The sequence below is a fragment of the Hypanus sabinus genome, chromosome 5 (genome assembly GCF_030144855.1).
Source record: "Hypanus sabinus isolate sHypSab1 chromosome 5, sHypSab1.hap1, whole genome shotgun sequence".
NCBI lineage: Eukaryota > Metazoa > Chordata > Chondrichthyes > Myliobatiformes > Dasyatidae > Hypanus > Hypanus sabinus.
In genome coordinates this window covers 36,612,567-36,639,716 of record NC_082710.1, presented here as the reverse complement: position 1 = coordinate 36,639,716, position 27,150 = coordinate 36,612,567, and the positions used below count along the sequence as shown (strand labels likewise).

General features: G+C 38.4%; 1 protein-coding gene across 4 annotated transcripts in view; it reads left to right on the top strand.

Moving 5' to 3' along the window:
- LOC132394065 (protein prune homolog 2-like) overlaps positions 1 to 27,150 on the top strand; it is an 87,649-nt gene that overhangs the window by 16,310 nt on the left and 44,189 nt on the right. For all 4 annotated transcript variants that reach the window (XM_059969755.1, XM_059969757.1, XM_059969758.1 and 1 more), the window contains exons 2-3: positions 11,025 to 11,104; positions 19,656 to 19,877. In XM_059969755.1, coding sequence (XP_059825738.1) covers positions 11,025 to 11,104; positions 19,656 to 19,877 — 302 coding nt within the window. The remainder of the gene's footprint in view (positions 1 to 11,024; positions 11,105 to 19,655; positions 19,878 to 27,150) is intronic.

Sequence of the window (27,150 nt, the reverse complement as noted above, 5' to 3'; positions counted from 1 at the left end):
TCTTAGCTGCTTAAGCATTTTGTATGATCCATATATATATATAGATTCCTTGTTTTCTACTTTAGCATTAAGGCCAATTTTAAAAAGAAGAGGGAGACCCAACAAATTATGAAGCATTTGTACTCTTAATGTTTCAACAGTAATTTCTAGATTTAAAAAATTACTGCTAAAAAGAAGAATGTTTTTTTGTTAATGGAATATTCTATTTGCACTTTTCAGGAGATATTTCATAGATCACAATTCATTCTTTAATAATATTTTAGCTTAAAGTTCAAAACACAGTATTTCATTCAAAACTGGCATGAACTGATGATCACTCAGTAGGGAGTAAAAACGCAAAGAGAAAAATGAGAAATAATAGAACAAATTTGAATCTTGAGAAAAAATATTTTAACTGATTAAATGGAGTGAGTGCTTAAATCTGACTTGTAATAACAAAATGAAACCGAATGTGGTTCAATGTGTTGTATTAACTTACGGGTTATCTTATTTTCTTGTATTGAGCTGGTTAACTTGTATTTACCAAGCTCATCAGGAAACATTGCATTACAAGGTTGGTCCAAGTGTGAGAAGTTGTTTTGCTTTGTATTGATGCTGCTAGATTAAAGTTCGATTCCCAATGAAGGTTAGCTTCACACTATTTTAACTGCATACTAAAGTTCAGAGATTGTGATCACGACCAGTAAAGTAACTGTCCTCATAAAATTTGCATACCAGTTTAAAGGAGGCATGAAGGACCAGACAAACTGTTTCTGATGCCATTTCAATTGAATTTTACAGTTAGCTTGAGTGGGGAGATTGTTGTGACTTGCTCATTGGACTGTAGCTGATCACTTGATCAAAAGGAACAAGAGGACCTAAAATGGGAAAATTACAAATGTCTCTCCGCTCTTGAAGAAGGGAGAGAGACAGAAGAAAAGAAACTATAGGCCAGTTAGTCTGACCTCAGTGGTTGGAAAGATGTTGGAGTCAATTATTAAGGATTAGGTCTCAGGGTACTTGGAAGTACATGACAAAATAGGCCGTAGTCAGCATGGTTTCCTCAAGAGAAAATCTTGCCTGACAGATCAGTTGGAATTCTTTGAAGAAGTAACAAGCAGGATAGACAAAGGAAAATCATTTGATGTTGTGTACTTGAATTTTCAGAAGGCCATTGACAAGGTGCCTCACATGAGACTGCTTAAAAAGCTACAAGCCCGTGGTATCATAGGAAAGATTCTAGCATGGATAAAGTAGTGGCTAATTGGCAGGAGGAAATCCTCCAGTTGGCTTCCAGTGACTAGTGGTGTACCACAGGGGTCTGTATTGTGACCAATTCTTTTTACATTATACGTCAATGATTTGGATGATGGAATTGATGGCTCTTTTGCAAAATTTGCAGATGATACAAAGTGCTGCCAGGATAATCAAGGACACAACCCACCCAGCCAACACACTTTTTGTCCCTCTTCCCTCCGGGAGAAGGTTCAGGAGCATGAAGACTCATACGGCCAGATTTGGGAACAGCTTCTTTCCAACTGTGATAAGACTGCTGAACAGATTCTGACCCGGATCTGGGCCATACCTTCCAAATATCTGGACCTGACTTGCACTACCTTACTTTCCCTTTTCTATTTTCTAACTATGATTTATAATTCAAATTTTTATTATATTTACTTCGATGTGTACTTCAGGGAGCGTGAAGCGCAGAATCAAATATCGCTGTGATGATTGTACGCTCTAGTATCAATTGTTTGGTGACAATAAAGTAAAGTAAGGTAGGTGGAGGAGCAGGTAGTTTTGAGGAAGTAGAGAGACTACAGAAGGGCTTGGATTAGAAGAATGGGCAAAGAAATGGCAGGTAGAATACAGTGTTGGGAAGTGTATGGCCATGCAGTTTTGTAGAAGATTTGAAAGGGTTGACTATTTTCTAAATGGAGAGAAAATACAAACACTGACTTGGGAGTTCTTGTGCAGGATTCTCTAAAGAGTAATTTGGAAATTGAGTCTGTGTTGAGGAAGGCAAATGTAATGTTAGCATTCATTTCAAGAGGACTAGAATAGAGAAGCAAGGATATAATTTTTTAAAGCACTAGTGAGGCCTCACTTGGAGTATTTAGAAAGAATGTGCTGAAACTGGAGAAGGTTCAAAGGAGCTTCACAAAAATGATTCAAGGATTGAACCTCTTGTTATGTGAAGAGTGTTTTATGGCTCTGGGCCTGCATTCAATAGAATTCAGAAGAATGAAGGGTGACCTAATTGAAACCTATTGAATGGTGACAGGCATGTTTCTTATTGTGGGAGAGTCTAAGACCAGAAGAGAGAGGTTCAGAATAGTGTCCTTTTAGAAAGGAGATGAGGAGGAATTTCTTTAGCCAGAGAGTGGTAAATCTATGGAATTTATTGCCACAGGCAGCTGTGGAGGCTAAGTCTTTTTGTATATTTAAGGCAGAGGTTAATATATCCTTGAATGGTCAGGGCATGAAGGGATACAGAGGGCAAGGCAGGAGACTGGGGCTGAGAGGAAAAATGGATCAGCTGTGAGGAAATGGCAGAGCAGACTCAGTGGGCCAAATGGCCTAATTCTGCTCCTATATCATATGGTCTAAAAGGAAAATCAAAGTATTTACTTAGTGGAGCAAAATTAGTATCACAGAAAAGTCATGACTTCAGATAACTAACTTGTTTGACTGTCAATGAGATTATTTCTCCACATCCTTTGGTCAGCTTCTTGGTCAATGGTATGAAGATGAATTGTATTCTGGGGCTGAAAAGAAGGCCATTGTGTTTGTTATGCATTTGTCTTGTTATCACGGTCTCCTGAAATTCTTGGGAAGTTAAATACTCTGCATCTTTGAATAATATTTTACCATATTGAAATACGAGGAAAAGTATTGTCAATAAAATGCAACTTAATTATTGACTTTGTTGTTTTTACAATTTGATTTTGAAACTAACGTTGAATGATTTTCCATAAACTACAGATGCTAGTTATTTTGAAAGAAGGCAGAGTTTGTGACATTTGTTGATTTTTGAATTGACATAGAAAATGTGATTACATAAACTAAAAAAAAAGATGTGTGTAGATAGTATTGGGCTATCTTGGATTAGACCCAGTCCATAGCTTATGGTTGATCCCTGATCTGCCCCTGCATTATTACTTCATGATATCCTTGAGATCTTGTAATAATGGAATACTTTTTCATTGTTTCCTTGTGTCTTGGATGATCAGACATTTGAAAAGGAATGAGGAAATCAAATTATTTTAATAATAATTAAGAGGATAAGATTATTTATTTAGAACATTTTAAACTACCAATAATGAATAAACAATATGAAAATAATTAATTTACCAAAGAAAAATCAATAAATAAATTTACTTACTTCATTCAACTTCACTTGCCCCATCTTTGAAATACTCCTACAACCAATGGACTCACTTTCAAGGACTCTTGATCTCATGTTCTCAGAATTTATCGTTTTTTATTTATTTTTGAATTTGCACAGTTTGTTATCTTCTGCATTATAGTTGAATACCAAAGTTGGGCAATTTCATTAATTCTGTAATACTTACTATTCTATAGGTTATTCAGAATGAATCTCAGGGTTGTATATGGTGACATATATGTATTTTAATATTAACATCTACTTTGAACTTTGAGTCCAGTAGCGAGAGGTCAGATGAGTATGCATTCTTCAAATGGATGTCAGTGCATTTTTGCTCCTTATCTTTTCAGTTATTTTGTGCTGGTAGGACTGCTGCTACATTTGTAAAATGTGCAGAGTAGGCTAATGAAGTCAAAATTCTTGCAAGGGTACAATTGTTTGTTTAGATTTCCACTATTCAGCTGTTAGTAAAATGATGGGAACTGATTTCAGGAATAAGGAAGGAAAGGCTTAACAAATTAATAACCATATAATGGAAACTATTTAATTCTTATGAGTTGTTAAGGATTAAAATAGGCTTAGGTACTTGGATATTTTTTCTATTTATATATTGCGTGAATATTAAAATGATGAATATGATTCTAACTTCCTGTTACAGTCGTAAGTGTGATAACTAATCTCCACCTTGCTGCAGCTTTAGACTTAAGTTAGACTTAAGTGAATGCTGTACGAGACTCTGACAGCTAGGGCGAGAAAAGAAATGTGAGGGTGATGATTCTATGGTAGAGAACAAAATGCAGAAGTATTGGATCCAGAAATAGGAATATTGAAAAATACTGAAACCCATATTTTATATATTTTATTAAGTAGTAATGTTAAATAAAAATATACTAAATACGCAATGTTTGTGCAAAGCATGAACAAAATTTCACTTTGTGTTATTGAAGGCTTTGTTTAACAGTACTTGCTGTTTTAATAGATGTTTGAACTCTTCTTTGAAAAGATGATTAAAATAGCTTTCAATTAAAATTATGAATAAGGACAAATCATAGCTATATATGTACACGTCAAATAGCATTCCCAAAGCTCTTAATCTGTAAATGTTAGATATGTGTATTTTAAATAGTAAAACAGCTTTTAATCAAATAAAAATGCATAGATTATTACTGAGATGGATGAGGCCAGTTTATTTATTTCATATTTTACATTTATTTACTTTCTAGGTCTCATTTTTGTAAAAAAAAGTGTCAGGATGTTGTCATTTACTGCTTTTTGACTAAGTGTTGCGCGATGCGCATCAGTTGCTGGGTCTGTGTGGAACTGATATGACCAGTGAATTAAAGCATCAAGACATTTCCACTGCGGACATGCCATCAGTGAGAAATACAATCGTGTTCAGGTTTATTATCACGATCATATATGCGTGAAGTTTGTTCTTTTGTGACAGCATTGTAAAGACATTAAATTAAGTATATATTAAAATAATAGTGCAAATCAAAAGAATGTTGAGGTAGTGTTCATTGGTTCATGGAGCATTCATAAATCTGATGCCATAAGGGAGGAAGCTGTTCTTAAATCGTTGAGTGTGGGTCTTCAATCTCCTGTACCTTCTCCCCCGCCCCCAGCAAGAAATGGGTATGTCTGGGTTAGTGAGGGTCCTTAGTGATGGACACTGGCTTCTGTGTCCTTGATGATGGAGAGGGTTGTGCCTGTGATGGAGCTGACTGACACTACAGCTCTCTGTGGCCTCCCCTTGCAACCATGTGGTTGTGCAGCCTCCATACCGTACTCCAAGACAACCAGTCAGAATGGTCTCCACCAAAATGATGAAATCAGTACCACTTGAGTGTGGGAACACATCTAAGTATCATTTAGGCTATATGGCCATATGCTAATTTATGTCACACGCCCTATTGTAATAGATTTTTACATGACCACGTGTAGGATTATTTACAAAACTGCTACAAGTTCATTTGTAAAGAATTGCATGTTTGGCTGTTCTTACTTGTGAAATGAACGATGTTGCCTTGACAATTTTTGGATATATTTCCTAGTTTTAAAAAGGTACCTTAATCTTCACTTTTATATTTAATTCAGGTACTGTATATAATTTTTGTTAGATTCATTCTTTCAATACTTGTTGACAGCAAAAGTAAAATCTAAACTAATTGCGCTTGTTGACTAATAATAAATTTTCACCACTTAAGATGATCAAATGCATTTGTAGTGAAGGAATAATCAAGTCCTTTGAATTAGCTATGAAATGCACAGATCTGTGAATTTAGAAAGACTCCTTTTGAAAAATTGATAAATCTATGATTGGAAACTATCACAGTTATGTCTGGTTCTTAATCTCAGGGTGTGTGTCATATATTACTGTTATCTGTATGTAAATCTCCATAGTAAAATTAAAAATAAAACATTGATCAAGTAGCATTGATATCTATTAACTTTATAATTCTCCCTTCTATTAACTTGAATTTGAATTGAAGAACAAGTCTTCATCATTGGTATTTCTGCCTGACTGTGCCAGCACTATAATCTATTTCTTTATGTTTAAAATAGATGGGAAATTACCAAAAAAAAGTTTTTGTGCACTTTTCCTGAATGGTGTGATTCCTAACCATGCCATTGGTGTACCATACAGTGTTCTGATGCTTGCAAAATTAGAAGTAGTATTAGGGTTTCTGATCACTTCCTTTTGTAGCTTTTGAAATGACTGCAGTGCCCTGACAACTATTACTGAAGTAACTCTAGTTCAGTGGCTAAGTTTACCATGACTGATTTCCTGAGGAACAGTTAAAAACAAGTGATTTTATTGGCAAGTAATTATGAAGAAAATATTTATATTCAGCAACTTCCAAGTTGAATTCTTTGTAAAATTTCCAAAGTATTTAGTAAATCTTTTTAAAGGACAGAAAGTTGAGAATAAAACCTGAAAAGCTGCAAGGTCTGAATACTGCTGTAAATTTCACATCAATTCAGATATTTGTGATACCAACTGAAAGAAAGTAGAATGATATTCCCCTTCCAAAAACATATACTTCGAAGAATTCCCTATTAGATGTTAGTCTTTGTCCAAACTAAATCCATAACATGCATGTGATGTTTGGGCTAATTTCAGTGCCAGATTTCCCATAGTTCCTTCCCTCTTCCATTTTCACTGATAACCGTGCTACTCTACATTAGGCAGTGTTAAGAAGTGAGCACCAGAGATTTTTCTGCGAGGCGAAAGCCATATTTGCTAAAATGATTGCAAGGCTGTCAGATTGCATCAAGATATTGTTAGTCTTTTGCAACCCGTTATTACCAAACTATTCTCCTCTTGAGGAGTTGAATCTTTGCGGCGGTAAAAGTGGATTTCACAAGGGGAGTTTCTTCCTGTGTTCTAAAGAGAAGGATTATGAAAATATGGAAGAGGGAAGGAATAAGCAAATGATGGGATAGATAATGTTAATGATGCTTAGTCTTTGAAACTCATTCCACAAATGTTTAGACATAGACACTTCTTACCTACATTCAGCTGCTTTTTCTAGCAGAAGCCTGTACTTCCCTCTCCAAATGTAACTAAAACGTTATAAGATCCTACAGAAGATTTTTATAGACATCTCTAGTAATTTTTCTCTGTGAAATTAGAAAATTGTCTAATTTCATGGATTTCCAAATAGTGCAGGTACAACTTATCTAATATGCAATGGCCACTACTCAGCATTATCTAAAGAAAAGACTCCTATTTCATGAACATTAGCTTGTGTGCCATGTCAGCTCTCTTTCTTTGCATGGTGGAAGAGGTCTAGAGCACTGAAAAAGGCATTTCAGCACAACTGGCCCATCTGACCAAGGTGCCCATCTAAGCAGTAAGACAGAGACACGAGAGACTACAGATGCTGGAAATCTGGAGCAACACATAAAACTCTAGAGGAACAGCAGTTCAAGCAGCATCTAAGGAGGGAAATGCACAACCACTATTTCAGGTGGAGACCCTTCTTTGAGTGTGGAAGGGTCTTGGCCCAGAGCATCAACTGTCGGTTTCCTTCCATATATGCTAACTGACCTGGGGATAGGTCGTGACCTGAAGTATTGACTGTCCATTTCCTTCCATTGACGCAATCTGGCTCGCTAAGTTTTTCCAGCATTTTGTTCATTGTTCCCATCTTAGCAAATCCTTTATACTTGCTGAATTGATTTGGCTTTGGTGAGATAATATTATTAACACGCTTGTTTAATGGTGGCTAATTATATCTTCTATGCTCATCTCTCTGTACAGTAAAACCATACCTGCCAGACATGTTCCAGTGTGGCTGAACCTACTCAACAAAATTGACACAGCCTTAGTAGCTGAACGTCTTTCTTACCTGCCATATACAGAATTTTCAATCTGTCAGATAAATTTCCTTTGCTCCACCCGGGCTACGTAGACTAACATACAAGGGGTGATTGATAAGTTTGTGGCTTAAGGTAGAAGGAGTCAACTTTAGAAAACCTATCATATTTATTTTTTAACATATTCCCCTCCTACATTTACACTCTTAGTCCAGCGAATGTGGAGCATAGGGATCTTGGACCTCCAGAAAGTGTTCACAGATGGGTGATTGATAAGTTTGTGGCCTAAGGTGGAAGGAGATGAGTTATACAGCTCTCGTCACATGCACATGCAGTTCAACTCTTTAAGTGATTATGCAGAAAGTTTGAAGTTAATAACTCATCGGGATGATTGATAAGTTCGTGGCCTAGGTAGAAGGAGATGAGGACTATGTTGAAAAATAAATGTGCTAGGTTTTCTAAAATTGACTCCTTCTACTGTAGGCCATGAACTTATCAATCACGCCTCTTGTTTCTCCCTTCTTCATGTCTACCAAATGGTCAAACTTAAAACATTGACTGTACCTCATTCCTGAGTTTTTTTTTGCAGCATTTACTTTTGTTTCTCTAATCCATAGTTTTTTCCCCAATTTTGATGAGAAATTATCTCTCCACAGTTGCTACTGAATTCTTTCATCATTTATTTGTGTTTGTAATTACTTTTTCTTTGGTCTTTTCTTCATTTTCATTATATATTTTTTAAATAATCTTTTCTATGTCCAGACTAGAAATAGAAATTCTGCATTACAATTGTTTTCATGTTTAAATAACAGCAGTAAGGACTAATTAACATATTGCATGAGATCATTCTATTTTGTATATTCATCTTAAACCAGCCGGCAGTGGTAACATACTTTAAATAAAGGTATCCGTTCCCATGTCAGTTACTATAGCTTCCAGTTCCCTTTCTCTTGATTTCCAAATCCAAATTTTTTTGCAAATTCAGCTTCAGTAGCTTTAAAAACAAGAGAGCAAGATTTTTGTGCTCCATTTGTAGGTTCAAATCATGAAGAAAAATGGCTCCTGAAGAGAAGTCAATAAAATGTAATGCTAAAGCATAGTCATAACTTTAATTTAACAAGCCAATCTGTAAATTAATATAACCTACATAAACTCAGCACAAAAACAAATGTCTTCAATTACTAATGTAATGTTTTATCAATCACTCATTCTAATTAGATCTGGGAATTCATTTTGTTAATTATAAAATATTACAATTCTCAGAAATATCATGGGAATTGAAATATCTGTGAGAGATTACTGGCTTATGTGGTCTGCCTTTCTATTAAGTTTGATTTGAGTAGTTCTGTAGGGGTTCAAATGGTGGCACTTTAATCTCTGAGTCAGTGTTGTGCACTATAATATTGGGGTGTTGCTCTGGTAAAAATACACACAAAGACTGACAAACAAACAACATGCAAAGGACAAACTCTGCAGATAATGTAGATAAGTACTGAGAACATGAGCAGTAGAGTCCTTGAAAGTGAGTCTATAGATTGTGGAATAATTTCAGAGTTAAGTGAAGTTATTCATGCTGTTTCATTAGCCTGATTGTTGAAGGGTAATAATTGTTCCTGAACCAAGGCTATTGTACCTCTTTGCTGATGGCAGCAACAAGAAAAGAGCACGGCCTGGATGGTGAGGTCCTTGATGATGGCAGTGTGTTTTGTAGATGTGCTCAGTGGTGTGGAGGGCTTTACCCACCATTGTTTTTGTAAGCTTTTCAGTTCCTGGGCGTTGGTGTTTCCGTACTATGAAACAGGATATTATCTCAAACTTTTATGTGCGATGCTGATTTTGCACAAACTTCTAAGAAAGTAGAGGAACTGTTGTGCTTGCTTTGTGTTGGAACCTAGGACAGATCCTCTGATATAATAGCATTGAAAAATTTACAATTGCTGACCCTCCCCACCTCTGATCCCCTAATGAGGACTGGCTCATGAACCTCCAGTTGCTTTCTCCTGTAGTCAATAATCAGCTCTTTGGTTTTGCTGACATTCAACAAGATTTTCAATCTCCAATGTGCTGATTAGCCACCATATTTGCCTTTGTGAACAACAGTGGTGTTATCACCAAATATAGAATTGGAGCTCTCTGATATTCATAGCTATAAAGCAAGTAGAGCGGGGGCTAAGCACACAGCCTTGTTGATAGTGATTGTGGAAGAACTGGTGTTGCCAATCCAAACTGACTAGGTTCTGTAAATGAGAAAATCAAGGATCCAATTGCACAAGGAGGTATCAAGGCCTAGGTCTTGGATCTTAGTGATTACTTTGAGAGGATGATGGTGTTGAATGCTGAGCTATGGTCAATGAAGAGCATTATGAGGTGTGCATCTTCATTGTCCAGATGTTCTGCAATTGAATAAAGAGACAATGAAATGACATATGCTGTTAACCTGTTGAGACTGTAGGCAAAATGAAGCAGAAGGGCTGAAAAGAGGCCCTCCCCATCCCAAAAATGGGCAGAAGCAAGAAATGACAGCAAAGAATGGCATGTTAATCATCTGTAAAATCAATTGTTACGTGATCATGAGCGTAATGGCTTATCATTAACTTTCCCTGTGTATTGATAATTGGTCCACTAAACACAAGGCCATAGATGAAAGGTAAATGACAGGCAAGTGTCAGATTGGATGACCTGGTCCAATATTTTGAAGAACAGAAGTGCTGTGTCTGTGTTACATCTGACGTTTAACCATTGAGCATTAATAGTTTAACAATCAGCTCTGAATAAGCACGTTTAATTGTTGCCATGTTGCTGCTTTTATTTTTTTTAAATTTTATTTCGAGATACAGTGTAGAACAGGCCCTTCTGCCCCTTCAAGCTGTGCCACCAGCTACACATCAATTTAACCCTAGCCTAATCACAGGAAATTTACAATGACCAATTAACCTAACTGGTGCATCTTTGGGCCATGAAGGGAAATCAGAGCACCTCAAGGAAACCCATACGCTCACGGGGACGCACAAACTCCTTATAGATGATAATGAACTCCAAACCCCGTCACCCTGAGCTGTTATTGCCTCATGCCAACTGCTATGCTACTTTGATGCCCATCTTGGGATTATGCAGGTTACAACATGGTTAAAATGGTTCTTACAATACAGAACAATGTTGTAGTGCTTTTGAAGCATTCAAATAATTATTAATATGCAATATGTCAAATATTTTCTTTTTAAGTATTTCTGAAATTTGAACTTAAAAAGAATGTTAACTTGTCAATGATATGTACACATCAACATTGCATTAATTTCCGCAGTTATTACTCTGGTGGTGTGTTTGCCTTTTACAGATCAGTGACAGAGGATGTGGGAATGGACATCCCCTTTGATGAGGGTGCACTAAGTCCCTTAGCTGAAGAAAGCAGACCTGGTAGGAACAGTCTGATTAATTCATTCTATAAATAATCTGCTAAATTATGTGCTGAGAATCAATGGCACAGTAAATATGACTCATCATTTTGCAGGAACCAAAGCACATCTTCAAGACCTCCAAGCCACACTCTGCCGGGCATAAAATAACAAATTACTTACATAGAATAAATCACTTATTTTCTTCCAGTTCCTTCTGACCTTGTTTCGCTGCTTATGTGGTCTATATTTGGAGCTTGGAATCACTAGAATTTGAAATTTAAAGTTAGAGTTGAATGTATTATTATATGCACAAGTTTGTGTCTGCAGAGGTGCAATGAAGGACTTATTGCAGTAGTTATTATAACATTAGAAACAACAAGAAAAACGTAAATTATACAAGAGTACAAAATTATACAGGAACAAATTTATGTGAGGTTATTGGGCTATTTGATATCTTAATCTTCTGAGCAATGCCAAGTAACAGTGGCATGAATCTAAATCTCTCGTTATTTATATTCATGGTCTGTAAATATGTATTTAGACTATTTCTGTGAAATTTTGTTCAGTGATACCTTCAAATTTAATTGCCATTCAACCATACATGAATACAGCCAAACAAAACAGTGTTACTCCAGGGCCAAGATTCCAAAAGTCATACACAGCACGAGGCACATATAGTACATATAAAATAGCAAACATTTACAAAAAGGCAGTAAAATACAGTCACAAAAAATAGTTTGAGCCCTTAAGTGCATGAATGTTGCAGCAGTCTGCAGCTGAACACAGCTTGTCTTCTGCTGAGTGAACATGAGGTATAGCCCCAACACCAGCATGGACACTACACCACCCACTGCCAGCACTCGGGAGGAGTGCCCAAGTCTGATGCCTCCCCCTGGGCGGCTGCAAGCAGGCAACACTGCAGCTCGAGGTCTTGTCCTCACTGTAACTGAGGCCACTCATCTCCCCCACCATTTGTCTATTGACCAATGAATTAGACTTGCAGCATTCCACATTAACAGTGACAAACAGGGTCTTGTAATTTCCTTAGTTGTTTTTCTTGTGATCACTCACTGTTAAGGCTGATTTATACTTGTGTGTCACATAGACGCCGTAGATAACACGTATCCTACGCCGTACCCTACACTGTAGGGTGACGTGCACCTCTCCAGAAAAGTAACTCGCGCGTCGTGGTGACACAGACCACAACAACTGTGGTTGGTCCACTTGGTAGCATCGCATTGCCTCCTACACATTTCCGGTTGCTTCTTCCCCGCCATGTCTGTAGGTGTGCGTGCACCGATACAAAATAGATGAACCGATTCGTCAGATCTACCTGTTGACACGCGAAAATGTTTGAAGTGCATTTCCTCGTCCATGCCTCTCACAAAGAAACTCAACACAGTGGCATAGAAACCCCACCGCCAACTAGCGTTTTGGCGCACACCAACACATGCTTGCTACGGCGTAAAGTGGCACAGAAGTGAAAATCAGGGTTACGGTGTAGCCCATATGCACAAGTATAAATCAGCCTTTAGTCTGCACACTTATGCTTCTCTGTTGCAGGCAGCATTGAGCTACATGATACGTTAGACAACATGACCAAAAGCTGGGTGAAGGACAAAGATTTTAATGACTATAAAGAAGGAGAATAAACCAGAATGACCTAGGGATGAAATGCTGAGCTCAGATATGGGGTGTAGAATTTAGTATTATTCAAAATGCATATATGTCACCATATACAACCCTGAGATTCATTTTCCTGTGGGCATACAAAGCAAATCCATAGAATAGTAACTATAACAGGATTGATGAAAGATCAACCAGTGTGCAGAAGCTAACAGACTATGCAAATATAAATAAATAGTGATAAATAACAAGAATGTAAAATAATGAGATAAAGAGTCCTTAAAGTGAAATCATTGGTTGTAGGAATGTTTCAATGATGGGGCAAGTGAGTATAGTTATACCCTTTCAGGTCAAGTGAAGTTTATTGTCATATATATAAGTAGGTATATAATGAACATAACTATATAATATATATAGAAACAAGGCAACATTTCTCTGAACCAGTGTGTAAAGCACAGTAGTACACATAACACACAATAACTCATGAAGGCAAGGATAAAATCCAGTGGCATTTCAAATACGATGTGGCAGGGAGTTCAGAAGACTAATGGCCTGGGGGAAGAAACTATTTCCCAGCCTGTCCATTCTTGTGTTTATGTGTATTACTCTCCTGCTTGATGGTAGAAAGTCAAAGAGGATGCTGGATGGATGGGTGGGATCCTTAATAATACTAAGAGCTCTGCGTACACAGCACACCTAATAAATGTCCCTGCTGGATGGAGGATTTGGTTCAAGAGCCTGATGGTTGAAGGGTAGTGACTGTTCTTGAACATGGTGATACAAGTCCTGAGGCTCTTGTACTTTCTTCCTGATAGCAGCAGCGAGAAGAGAGCATGGCCTGGGTGGTGGGGATGTCTGATGATGGATGTTGCTTTCCTATGATAGTATTTTAAGTAGATATGTTCAATGGTTGGGAGGGCTTTACCCGTGATGTACTGTGCCAAATCCACTAATTCCTGTAGGCTTTTCCATTCAAAGACATCGGTGTTTACCAAAACAGGCCATGATGCAGCAGTCAATATACTCTCCACTACAAATCTATAGAAGTTTGGCAAAATTTTAGATGTCATGCAAAATCTCTGCAGACTTCTAAGGAAGTAGAGGTACTGCCGTGCTTTCTTTGCAGTTGCACTTAAGTGCTAGATCCAGGACAGGTGCTCTAAATAGCAACACCCAGGAATTTAAAGTTGTTAACCCTCCCCGCCTTTGTTCCTCCAGTGAGAACTGGCTCATGGACCTCTGGTTTTCCTCTCCTGAAGTATACAATCAGCTTCTTGGTCTTCCTGACATTGAGTGAGAGGTTGTTGTTATGATGCCACTCAGCCAGATTTTCAATCTCCCTCCTGTATGCTGATTCACCACCACCTTTGATTCAGCCCACAACTGTGGTGTCACCAGCAAAGTTGAATATGGCTCTGTGGGCACTTTAGGTATAGGGATGAACTTATAGAATGATACTTATGTTTAAAAAAAAAGAAAAATTGTTAGGAACCTAAATTACTTGGTATCTGTATTTTTGAATTCTTCATGCACCCTAGACATTCAAGTAGTATCCGCATAATATGTACATTTTGAATTGTGTGCCTAGATGGTAAATTACCGCCAGTATGAAATATTGATACAATGTCCATTCCCAAGCACGCTGGCAATGACTTAACCTGGGTGTAGAGGAATGTGACAGACTCCCATGTAGATAAGGAAATGAGGTTATACATAGGAATACTAACGGAGTATCGGTGGCATAACCAGTTCTTTTATTCTAAGTATTCAGTGATTTAATCTGCAAAAGTCTGCAGTGAATAGTATTGCAAATGCTAAAGGATATTTTGTTGTCTTAAAGGTTTCTGCATAAATTTACTTTAAGGCAAGGCTTTGTTAGGCATTCCCCTTGGAATATAGCGTGTCTAGAAAAAATAGAGTGGACAGGTCTTGGAGATGCTAGGAGAGAATGAGAGTATAGTGTGAGAAATGTTTTTGAAAGAGCTCCACTTCCAACCAGCCTGTTCAGGAAGCAATTATTCCACAAGAAACTGAGTAAGGAACAAGGTGTGAGATAATTGTACTTGCTTAAATAAGGCTGTTGTCATTGAAATCTTCTTAAGTTACAACTGCAGTCTATAAACAGAATAAGAATGCAATTTCCCACGCTGCAAAGTCAACCTGAGTAATCAACTATTATGTATCTGGCTAGTTCCAGAGTGGAGCTAAATATATACAACATCTTGCAATACAAGTTTCAAGGTTCTTTTTGGCCTGTTGTAAATTTCATAGAGCTTAACTGTATATTAAGGGGGGGGTGGTGTGTGTGTGTGTGTGTGTGTGTGTGTGTGTGTGTGTGTGTGTGTGTGTGTACGCGCGCGCGCATGTATCTTTAGGTTTATGGAGAGGGGTGTGGTTATTGGGATTTTGACATGAGGAAAGTCACAGACCAGTGGCGCTGTCCACAAAGGACTCACCTTACATAGAGCACTACAGCACAGTGCAGAAACTTCAACCCACAATGCTGTGCTGACCTTTTAGCCTACTCTAAGATCAATCTATGACTTCACTTCTACATCCAGTAGCAGTTAATGTTTCTAACGTCCATATGCCTATCTAAGAGTTTCTTAAATGCCCCAAATATATCTACTTTTACCACCACCCCTGTCAGGGTAATCAACACACTCACTACTGTGTCAAGAACTTAGTCTGACACACACCCTATATTTGCCTCCAATCACCTTAAAATTCTTCCCCCTGGTATTAGTCATTTACACTGTGGGAAAAGCCTCCTGGTGTCTACTCAATCTATAATCCGATCCTCTTTTGCTTCGAAGAGAAAAGCTCTAGTATGCTCATCCTATCCTATGTAATAACTATCAGGGTTTCCTGTTTGCCAGCTAATTCTTTGTAGTCAGTCCCTTCAGGATTGAGGATGCCTTGCATCTCCTCTGGTTTTGTGGATACTGGAGTGTCTAACAAGGCTAATGCGTGATGTACAGACTCTCTCACCGATGGGGCTGGAGCCTGTCAACCTGGGCTGGTGGGTGGGGAGTTTGTGAGGTGGTGTGCTCCTTTCACAACCTTTACAGGGCTTCGGTGTGTCACAGGTTCACAGAATGTACACAGGCCCTTTGGCCCACTATGTACATACCTATGCCCCTTTCCACAGCCTCTTTTTGTAGCCATCTGTGCCATAAAATGCTTATAGTGCCTATAAAAAGTATTCACTTCCCTGAGAAGTTTTCATGTCTTATAACATTGAATCACAATGGATTTAATTTGGCTTTTTTAACACTGATTAAGAGAAAAAAAAAGCACTTCCATGTCTGAGAGAAAGCTAATTTCTACAAATTGATCTAAATTCATTAAACACAAAATAATTGATTGCATAACTATTCACCCCCTTCAAGTCAGTATTTAGAGAATGCACCTTTTGCAGCCATTACAGCCTTGAGTCTGCACATCTGGACATTGCATCCCCCCCCCCCCCAACCCCCATTCTTTACAAGACTGCTCAAGCTCTGTCAGATTGCACAGGAATCGTGAGTGAACAGGCCTTTTCAAGTCCAGCCAACAAATTCTCAATTGGACTGAGGTCCAGACTCTGACTTGGCCACTTTAGGACATTAACTTTGTTGTTTTTAAGCCATTCTTATGTAGCTTTGGCCTTATCCTTGGGGTCATTGTCTTGCTAGAAAACAAGTCTTCTCCTAGGTCCCAGTTCTCTTGCAGACTGCAAGTTTTCCTCCAGGTTTTCCGTGTATTTTGATGTATTTCATTTTATCCTCTATTTTCACAAGCCTTCCAGGGCCTGCCACAATGAAGCATTCCTGCAGCATGATGCAGCCACCACCATGTTTCATGATTGGGATGGTGCATTTTTGGTGATGTGTGGTGTTTGGCATACACCAAACATAGCATTTAGTCTCTTGTAACTCCTCCAGAGTTGTCATGGGTCTCTTGATAGCCTCTGTCACTAATTACCTTCTTGCACAGTCACACAGTTTTTGAGGACAGCTTACTCTAGGCAGATTTACAGATGAGCCATATTCTTCCCATTCCTTGGTGATTGACTTAGCTGTACTCCAAGAGATAATCAATGAATTGGAAATTTTCCTGTATCCATCTCCTGACTTGTACTTTTCAATAACTTTTTCACGGAGTTGATCGGAATGTCCTTTTGACTTCATGCTGTAGTCTTTGCTAGGATACTGGCTCACCTTCCAGATACAGATGTATTTGTACTACAAGCAATTGAAACACCTTGATCTCCATTTAACTAATTGTGTGATGATTGGTGTGTCATCTCAAAGGGGGGTGAGTACTTATGCAATCAATTACTTTGTGCTTTATATTTGAGATTAATCTAGATCACTTTGTAGAGATCTGTTTTCACTTTGATACAAAAGTATTTATTTTTGTTGATCAGTGTAAAAAAAAGCCCGATTAAATCCACCATGATTTAGTGTTGTAAAGCAATAAAACATGAAAACTTACAATGGGGGGGGGGGGGGGGGTGAATACTTTTTAACAGACACTGTATTTAAAAACTTCCTAAATATTATGAGAGTACTTGCCTCTGCTCCTCTCAAGCTGTGTGTTCCAGATTTCAGTGCCTCTCTGAATTCTTGCAGATGTGCTTTCGTACTTCCATAGGATCCTGCCACGTCCAACATATTAGTCTTCCCAATATGCATCATCTCAGCTTTTTGGAGATTAAATTCCATCTCCAATTACCTCTTTTCATTCTACCAATTCATTTGCATTGTTCTATTGTTGGGATGACCCTCTGCATCATCAACAACATTAACAATGTTCATATCATTTGTAAACTTGCTAACCGTACCCCTTACATTTGCATCCAGATCAGTCATGTATATTGCACACAACAAAGGTTCCAGCACAAGTTCTCAGTGTACACTTCTAGTCACAGGCTTCCACTCACAGAAGCAATCCTTGATCATCACCCTTCGCCTCATATTACAATGCCAGTTTTGGATCCAATCCATCCAGTATTCCATGTGCTCTTACCTTTTCGATCATTAGTCTAGGTAGACTACATGAACTGTGCTATCTTCATTAGTGCACTTTTTTTAACTGAAAAATTCAGTCAAGTTGGTGAAACAGAATCACCCCTGACAAAATCAGACTGATTTGCTTTGGTTAATGTCTGGCCTACTAAGTGCAGAATGGTTCCAGTAGCTCAGAATACTTTTTGCAATAACTTCCCTTCCACAGATGGTGAATGCATGGGCTTGTAATTCCATGGCTTTTCCCTGCTGAATTTCATGAATTACATATATGGTTCTCCCTGCATCTGACACTTTACCTGCAACCAGAGCAAGTTTGAACACTTCTATTAGAACAATCTTTTCTTCTCATGCTTCAATGCTAACCTCATCATGCCATGAGTTTATCCACCTTGAAGTCCATTAGGGCATTTTACTATTTAATATCTTGATAATTAAAAAACAGCTAATTTGTTCTAAATTTCACCACTCCTCACCGGGATTTGCCAATTATAATGTCCTTTTAATGTCAATAGTGAATACAGATGAGAATGTAGTACCTCACCTGCTTTCTCTGGCTATATTCACAGATTGCTACGTCGGGCTTCAATGATGCTACTCTTTCTTGGGATAGTGTCTTCATCTTAATAGGTTTATATTACTTTCAGTTTTCCCTTACTCTTGTTGGCAGCACTATGCCGTCCTCTATTTTACTCTCACTAATGTTTAGCTCCCCCTCCCTGAAATTACTAAACTCGTGGTGCATGCACTCAGTCTTCACTAGCAACCAGAATGCTTCCTTCACCACACTGAGAGGTCACAGAGCAGAGATTTACAGAAGTCAATGGAGATGTTACGTTTCTTCATGGAGGCTTTGAGCACATCCCTGAATCATTTTTACCGTCCCCTAACTGACTTCTTCCCATGTAGAGCTCAAACCAGAACTGTTTCAGGGGTCTGGTACTAGGCATGCAAGTAAAATAAATAACTGCCTGTAACCAGGTACCCAACACTGGGGGATATCAACCCGAGACAGGCCATTGATATTGGTTGATTTACCCTGCTAATGCAAGTGGAAGATTTTGTGGAGATGGTGTTACTGGTATTTTTTGTGAAGACTAACCATTGCAAAGTCTTCCCTGTAAAACCCCTTGATTTCAGCATTACCAGGCTGAATCTCAGGACCGAGCAGAGGAGGATCAACCACTTGATGATTCTGGTTAAACATGGTTGCCAAGTTTTCAGCCTAGCCTTTTGCAGTAACATCCCCAATGCGGTGAAAGAGGGGATATTACCGGAACCACCCCCTCTTGTTATCTATAATTATCATTATAGGCATTATCATTCATGACTCTCTCATTTATCTCTCCCATTTAGTTCAATAACAGCACTACCCAACATGCTCAGGTTGCATTCTCACTTTTTAATTGATAATGCTCGGGCCTCAGGATGAAAATAGATGTTGGCTTTCTGAGATCTACTTTGTAGATCAATAAAAATCATTGTTCAAGGACACAAGTCTGTAAATGCTGGAATCTGCAACTAGATTTTCAACTGAATTCTTTAGTCTATTGATGATGGTGGGAAAAAATTCAGATTGAAATTTCTATCTTTCTGCTATGTTAGCATCAGCAAACAATTGTTGATGTTACTAGTAGGATTGAGAGTTTGGATACAATATACAACCAATGTTCCATACTCCTCGATAACCTTGAGAACATTTTTTTACATGACGGTGAGACATCTACTTGCATTAAAATTCAGAAAATATTTGAAACTTTAATCTGAGTAATTGTTTATGACATGTACTATTATTGGTGATTATATATGTATATTAAACTGTTTGCTATTTATTGGCAAAGGGCATGACTGAAAATACAAGAGAAGAGCAAATTGAGAACTAACAAAAATAGATATCTAAATAGCCTAACTATTTTCTTTCATCTTACACAGAACCACCAAATTCCCTGGATCTCAATGGAACACACTCTGGGAAGAAAAAGCTTATAGCGCCTGAAATCAGCCTTTCACTTGACCAAAGTGAAGGCTCAGTTCTTTCTGATGATAACCTTGATACTCCCGAAGATCTTGACATCAATGTAGATGACCTTGAGACTCCTGATGAAGCAGATTCGCTTGAATACTCAGGGCAGGGTAATGAACTGGAGTGGGAAGGTAAAAACAAATTAAGATCAACTGTTATTAAGAGCTATTTGAGTTCTTTCAATGATATTTCTCCAAGGTTCTACTTCAACAGATCATTATTGATTTATTCTTGCTTTTATTATTTTGGATGCGCTTGGATGAAAATTAAGAGTGGCAAGCTAATTGAGTCATATTGGAAGTCAGTTTTCATGTCGCTGGCCAATGCTGCCCCCTATATCATACTATTTTCCCAAAAAAGAATAGATGGGACTTTACTCAGAATATTGTAAGATTATTGTAAAATTAAGCTAGTTTTAAGAGAGAAATCACTCAGAATCAAAAAGTGCAAACGGAAATATAGCAAGTACCACTTCACATTTCCTAAGTGGCAAGGTATAAAATAATAGTAGGTGGCAGGGGATATGGCATTTTTCATTAAACTGTACTCATAGAGCACTACAGAATAGAAACAAGCCCTTTGGGTCATCTCATCCACGCACTTAAGTAATCATGTATTACTTCAATATCACAAGTCTGACCTTTTGAATTTGACCATCATTGTTGCCTCAGGCCTTGGTAGCAAACTCTTTAGATGACCAGTCATGATAAAATAGCAAGGGAAATACATGTAATGTGGAAGAACGTCAGATTTGGCATTGCACCCATATTTTAGGGTAGTTTCTGTCTCATGTTAAGTCCGTTCCTCTACGTTATGAAAACTTAATGTAAAAATACAAGTGTTATACATTTCACATTGAAACATATGACTGACCTTTTACCATCTTTCTTCCTTCATTCCCTCCAATGAATTCAGTGATAATAATTGAGATAAAAATCTGTGCTATGCGCTGTGATAATTAGAGTGCAGTCATCTTTATGTTTTTCTATATGTGCTCTAACATATGTGACACAGATGCCCCGAAATCCAGCTGCATATTCACTAATTTTCCAGCCACATTCAACTAGAAGGTAAGTTTTGTACCTGTTTTTTTTCAGTTGTGTAGATAGTGATTAGGCAAATTGGTCTTTTTTATCATCCAGTGTTCTCTTTGATGTTAATCATGTGCTGTGCATGATTAGTGCATTTTGCACTCTTAATGCTCTCTGAAGTGATATTTTTCCACAATTATGTCATAGTTTCTACCAATATATCTCATAATTGCCATTAACTTCAAATTTTTTGTCATCTGACTATACATATACACAATCAAATGAAACAACGTTCCTCTGGACCACAGGGCACCCACGCAACATACATCACATACATCGTATAAACCAAAAATATTATACTAGAAGTTCAAGCTTAAATTAAATTATCATTCAACCATACATGAATACTGCCCAGTGAAACAGCATTCCTCCGAGGTCAGGGTGCAAAACACAGCACCAACAATCATCCACAGCACAAGGCACATATAGCACATAAAAGGTAACAGTAAAACATACAATCACACTTTAAAAAAAAAGTACATAGTTCAAGACCCTGAGTGATATGGCCTATAAATTGATTGTGAATTGTTGTTATCAGCAAGAACAAGCAGTTCTCAGCAGTCCGCAAATGAATGTCCACGTGCAATCCGCCTTGTCATTCCACTAATCATGCACCAGAGGGCAGCACCAATGGATGGGGGCCAGATCACAACCCAGCATGGACACTGCTCTACTCCGTCTCCGGCATCTCCTCTCCAGAACCGCTGCAACAAGCAAGCTCATGGCTTGAGGCCTAGTCCTCGCTATAACTGAGGTCATGCACCTTCTCCTGCCGTCTGCGTCACCAATATACAGGGAAATTAACTTGCAGTATTTTACATCATCAACATCCAAAACAGTCTAGCGATTGCAAGAGAAACATCTAAGAGAATCACTCACAGTTAAACTGCACACTTTTCTCATGCGTTGACTCTGATGGCTTCCTGTAGCAGGCAGTAACATGACACACACCAAGACTAGCTCCCCTGCCAATGAGCACCTCACTGATGAGGTAGACCTGCAGTACCTGAAGCTCTCAATGTCCTGCGATTGTGGGGAAAAAAAAGACAAAAACGGCATTGCTTGGCCTCCAAGAGGCTGCTGCTTCTGAAGATGCAGCCACCTTACCGGAAGATTTATAACTAAATTCATAAAATATAATTCAAAACGTATGCACAGTGTAGTAAAGCACAGCACAGGTAAACAGTACAGTAACTAGGTTATTGTCCTAGTGACGAGAGCTCGGTGGTGCCAGTTTATTTATTAGTCTCACAGCCCAAGCGAAGAAGTCTGTTACCCAGTCTGGTAGTCCTTGTCCTAATGCTTCTTTACCTTCTTCCTGATGGTAGCAAGTCAAAGTGATTGTGGGACGGGTGGTAGGGATCTTCAATAATGCTTTTGGCCCTTCTCTATAATGCTTCCGGTAAATGTCATAAATAGGGTGGAGGGAGGCCCAGATGATCCTCTCAGCAGTCTTTACTGCCCTGTGTAAGACCTTGTGGTCTGATGACATGGCAGTGACTGTACCACATAATAATGCAGCCAGACAGGAATCTCTCACTGGTGCTTCTGCAGAAATGGGGGTGTGGAACCTCGCACAGTGCTAACTCCCTCCTTATTTCTGTTGTGCAGCAATTGTTTGAGGAGTGTGCTTCTTTGTATTTGATGAAGAATGAAACAGGTTAACTTTGAGCTTTGGCATTTGTGTTGAGTCAAGGGGCTGTGTAGAACCTGGGCGTATCAGGATGATGCACTGATTCCTTGCTGTCATTGCAGGCAAGTTCCAAAGACAGTGCAACATTATGGGCTCATTTAAAAGTCAAATACACTTGTGATAACAGCTGCTTGAGATATGCTACCATGGACACCATGGACAAACATTTCACTACAACAATGCAAAGGACAGAAGCTTTTCCTCTCTCTTGCTGCTGACACTGAAATATGATATGCCTTGCAATGAAAGTGGCCTGGATTTGAAATGTTTTGACAGCATTCTTTAAGTTCAGTATAAAATAAATCTGCCCTTTTCTCTGCTGGAACCAGACTTTCCAGTTCAAAATTGCTGGGCCAACATAGTGAGGAGGATGCAAAATCAGAATTCAATATGTTACAGATAAGAATGAATGTCTTTTTTTGTTGCTCTGCAGTTCTCTTTTTAAACTGTAGATGTTTCATCGTAATAAAAAATACTCACTAGTTACTTCATGGTAACTCAAGTATTCCAAACAATATAAAGGGTGCTTGCAGAATTGATTTCAAGTGAATCCCTACTTCATTCCTACTGGTCACTTTGTTAAGTATCCCTATACACCTGTTCAATCGCATTGAGCTGAGGAACTGACTACACTTTGCTTCTATCACCTTAGCTTTATGTCACAACTGTCAATTGAGACCAACACATATACTCCTGGTTTACCAAGAAGAACCAGGGCTGCTTTGATGAGAATAACCAAGTAGCTAACGAGTAACAAGTAGCTCGTAGTGAAAGCTTCACCAGTTCACAAAGGGAAAAAAACAGCTCTGCGGGTTCCTGAGGGCAGCTGAAGTATAGGGGCAGCAGAAAATGGTTGACCTAAAGAACAAGTGGTAGATGGTGAGTGAATGGGAAGCCCAGAAGCCCCAGTGACAGCGATGACACGACTGGGTTCTTAAAGGTTTCAAAGGCTGTGAATGCCTATTGGAAGAGATCCTTAGAGACCTCCTCAGTTACGATCTGCTTTGATTCGAGTTCTCTTAATTCCACCCCTCGGCTACTTTTTCAGGCCAGTCTTTCTGCCACTTCTGACTAACACAAATTCAAAAAAGACCAAATCCCAACTAACAAGTTACAAAGCATTGGGAACAGATAGTCTGCCTGCTGAACCCCTAAAGCTCAGTAGCGAAGGGCTTCGGTCACAGATCCCTAAACTCACAAAACCATAAGCCTCCAAGATCATCTTATAGAATGGAGACAAATCTATTTATGGGACTTGCAGGAGTTCTCACTGCAGACTGCCACAGAGAAAGTCATCACCAAGAACTGCCTCTTTTGAGTCCTTTATTTTGAATCTCCCATCACATTATTTCCTGTTTTATTCTGTGACCAGCATACTAATCACCTCCTTCACTCCATCTCCACTGCTCCATCATCAGTTACTGATATTTCAGTGATAAGACCATTATTCTCTCGAACTCAGTGTTTGTTGTACTGTGCCAAATTCTTTTAGATTTTTAATTTATTTCAGAGCCACTATAGATGTCAATTATTTCTGATATGTACCTTCAGTACATTTTTTAAGCAAATTCTAGTCCCGGTTTTCCTCCTGTGGAAGAATGCTGGACCTTTGAAGCATTTGGCTTAACATTATAAAAGGACTGCTGATTTGACTTGAAAATAGCATTGAATATTTATCATCTGTAATCAAAGAAATGTATGTGGATTTAGTGAGTACACAAAGGAGTCTTTTAATCACTGAGCACTCACAGCAGAAAAATGGGTCAGTGTCTCTCATGCGGAAAGTAAGAAAAATGAAAAGAGGAATCCAGATTAGAAATTGTGTACGTCTGTAAAAGCTATTCAGTGGGAAAACAAATATTTTCAGGCTTGTTGACAAACTGTTTTTGTAATAATACATTTATCAAAATATTTTAATGCAAATATTTGCTGTTGTCTTGGAAGATTCACTGATAATTTCCCATTAAGAAGCAAGACATCATTTTTGTCTGATATTTCTTTCCTTTTCTCACTCATCTTGTCATTGGAAAAGGCCACTATTCATTTTGGTTTCCGAAAGGCTATAAAAATGTCAAGACATTTATCTTACTGGAAATGCAAATCTAAATTTTTTCTTATACCAGGATGGTATAAGTAAATCACTGATACATGTACCAGTAAGGTACATTTAACAGAACAATAATTCTGAAGTGAGCTTGCTCTGGGATTTTCAGTGCAATCAGCATACTGCAAGTCTAGTTAAATTTTCACGAGTTGTAACTCCGGTTTGCAGTTATATTGTTTGTTGTTCATTTGTCAACCAACTACTTTTACATTTGCTATTGGAAACATTGTAATGTATTCAGTAAATGTCAACTGAATTGGAATATTTAATGTGATATAACTTTATATTGCGAAAATGTTACGACTAGAATATACCGTTGCCAGATAAATAGATTATATTGATCTCCTAGTCCACTATTTCAGTGCAGGAATGAGACAATTTATTTTAAATGGACAATCAATTTGGCAAAATTAATTGGCAAAGGGAAATGCCGTATGTTACTCTGGTAATTCGTTTTGCAATTTAACAGAAAGGAAACAGTGATGAAGCAAGATTATATTTCAGTAAAGAAATGGTGTTTGTACATGAAAATCTTTCTTTGGCATGTTTACTGTTCCTGCAGTGGCTTAGTTCCTTTAATTCCTCAACCAATTTTTTATTTAACTTGTCAAGTTGATGAGAAACTTGACTGTATTATGTTTCTTCGCTATTATTACTGCTTAAGTTGTCCCCTAAGGCAGTTGGTGGTATTTCCTGATGTTTCTGGAGATAAAGTAATTTTAGCACATCTCGTACATTTGCAGTTAGCTTTTCTTCAATTATGAAGTTCTACTTTAGGCTCTATTTTGCTCACACTCTCTTCATTGGTCTCCCAAAGCTCAAGATATAGGAGGGTAGTATTATTTCCATTCCCATTCCTTCACTTATTTTCCTATAGCTTATTCTCTCTCACAGGCTCATTACCTCCAACCTGGTTCTCCAACCATCCACTTAAGAAGTAACTTACAGTTAATAACTACCTACCCACCAGCATTCCTTTGGGACATGGGATGAAACTGGTGCACCCAGGGAAATGCCCATGTTGTCATAGGGAAAACATGCAAACTCCATATAGGATCAGAGGCCAGGACTGAATCCAGGTTGTTGGGTTGTGAAGCAGTGGCAGCACCTGTTGTCAGAATCAGAATCAGATTTATTGTCAGCAGCATATAACATGAAATTTGTTAACTTGGCCACTCTGGCTGAGTCATAAAGGGCATAACAGGATCCTGCTGCAGCAGTGATAGATGAATAGTGATATGCCATATTACAAATCAGAATGGCAATGGGAAAGGAACCAAGAAATTATCAACAGGCTTGGTACTTCCAAACAGTAAGTATGGACTAAGAGAGAGAGTCATAGAGAAGTACAGCACAGAAACAGGCCTTTCATCCCGAAACTATTTAAACTGCCTACTCCCATCGATCTGCACCAGGACCATAGCCCTCCATATCTCTACTATCCATGTACCTATCCAAACTCCCCTTAAATGTTGAAATAGAGCTCGCATGGACCACTTGCGCTGGCAGCTCATTCCACACTCTCACAACCCTCTGAGTGAAGAAGTTTCGTCTCTAATGCTCCTCCTCCTTCCCCTTCTTCCATGGTCTTCTGTCCTCTCCTATCAGATTCCCCCCTCCTATCGACTTCCCAGCTCTTTATTTCACCTCTTGTCTCCTCCCTCCTCTGTTTCACCTATTACTTTGTGTTTCTTCCTCCCCTCCCCTCACCTTCTTACTCTGACTCCTCATCTTTTTTCTCCAGTCCTGATGAAAGGTCTCAGCCTGAAACGTCAACTGTTTACTGTTTTTCAAAGACACTGCCTGACCTGCTGAGTTCCTCCAGCATTTATTGTGTGTTGCATGTTCCTAATGTGGGCAGTTGGGTATTAGTGTAGATGGGGGAAAAAACCATTGGCAAGGATGTGGTGTGCCAAAAGGGTTGATTGGCTCTACAAAGGACTGTGAATAGCAATAATGCAAATAAAGTTGCTAGTGTCATTCAAAGATGACTATCTTTGGGACCTGCTTTGTTTGGGAATCGCTTCAGTGTACCTGGCAGTCATTGGTAAGATTAGAAATGCGGATTGGACAGTTGAAGGTTAAGTAACTCTCCCACATTTGACAAGATGTCAGACTGTAAAGCTGATCTGTTTGCAGTAGAAAGCAAGGAGAATTGCATGATTGTGATGGTAATAGAAATATCCCCAAATCTATTAAAAATTCACTTAATGCTGGACAAGATAAATCTTTCTATATAAAGCTAGGACACAAAGTAAAAGAAGCCAGATAGTACATAAAGAAAAATTGTTGTGAATTTCAATGTAATGTTGCAGGATGTATTTACCAATATAAATATATATATGAAATACCCCAGTTTCCTTGGCTACGTGAGCTTAGGGAAGACAACCTCCAACCCCACCAAATTTGTGACATTGAGGTGCACTCAATCCCAGCACAAATGCTGGTTTGTGTGGATACTGTGTCATTTGCTACCCTGTTACAAATTAATGCCACGAAATAACACTCAGTACTCC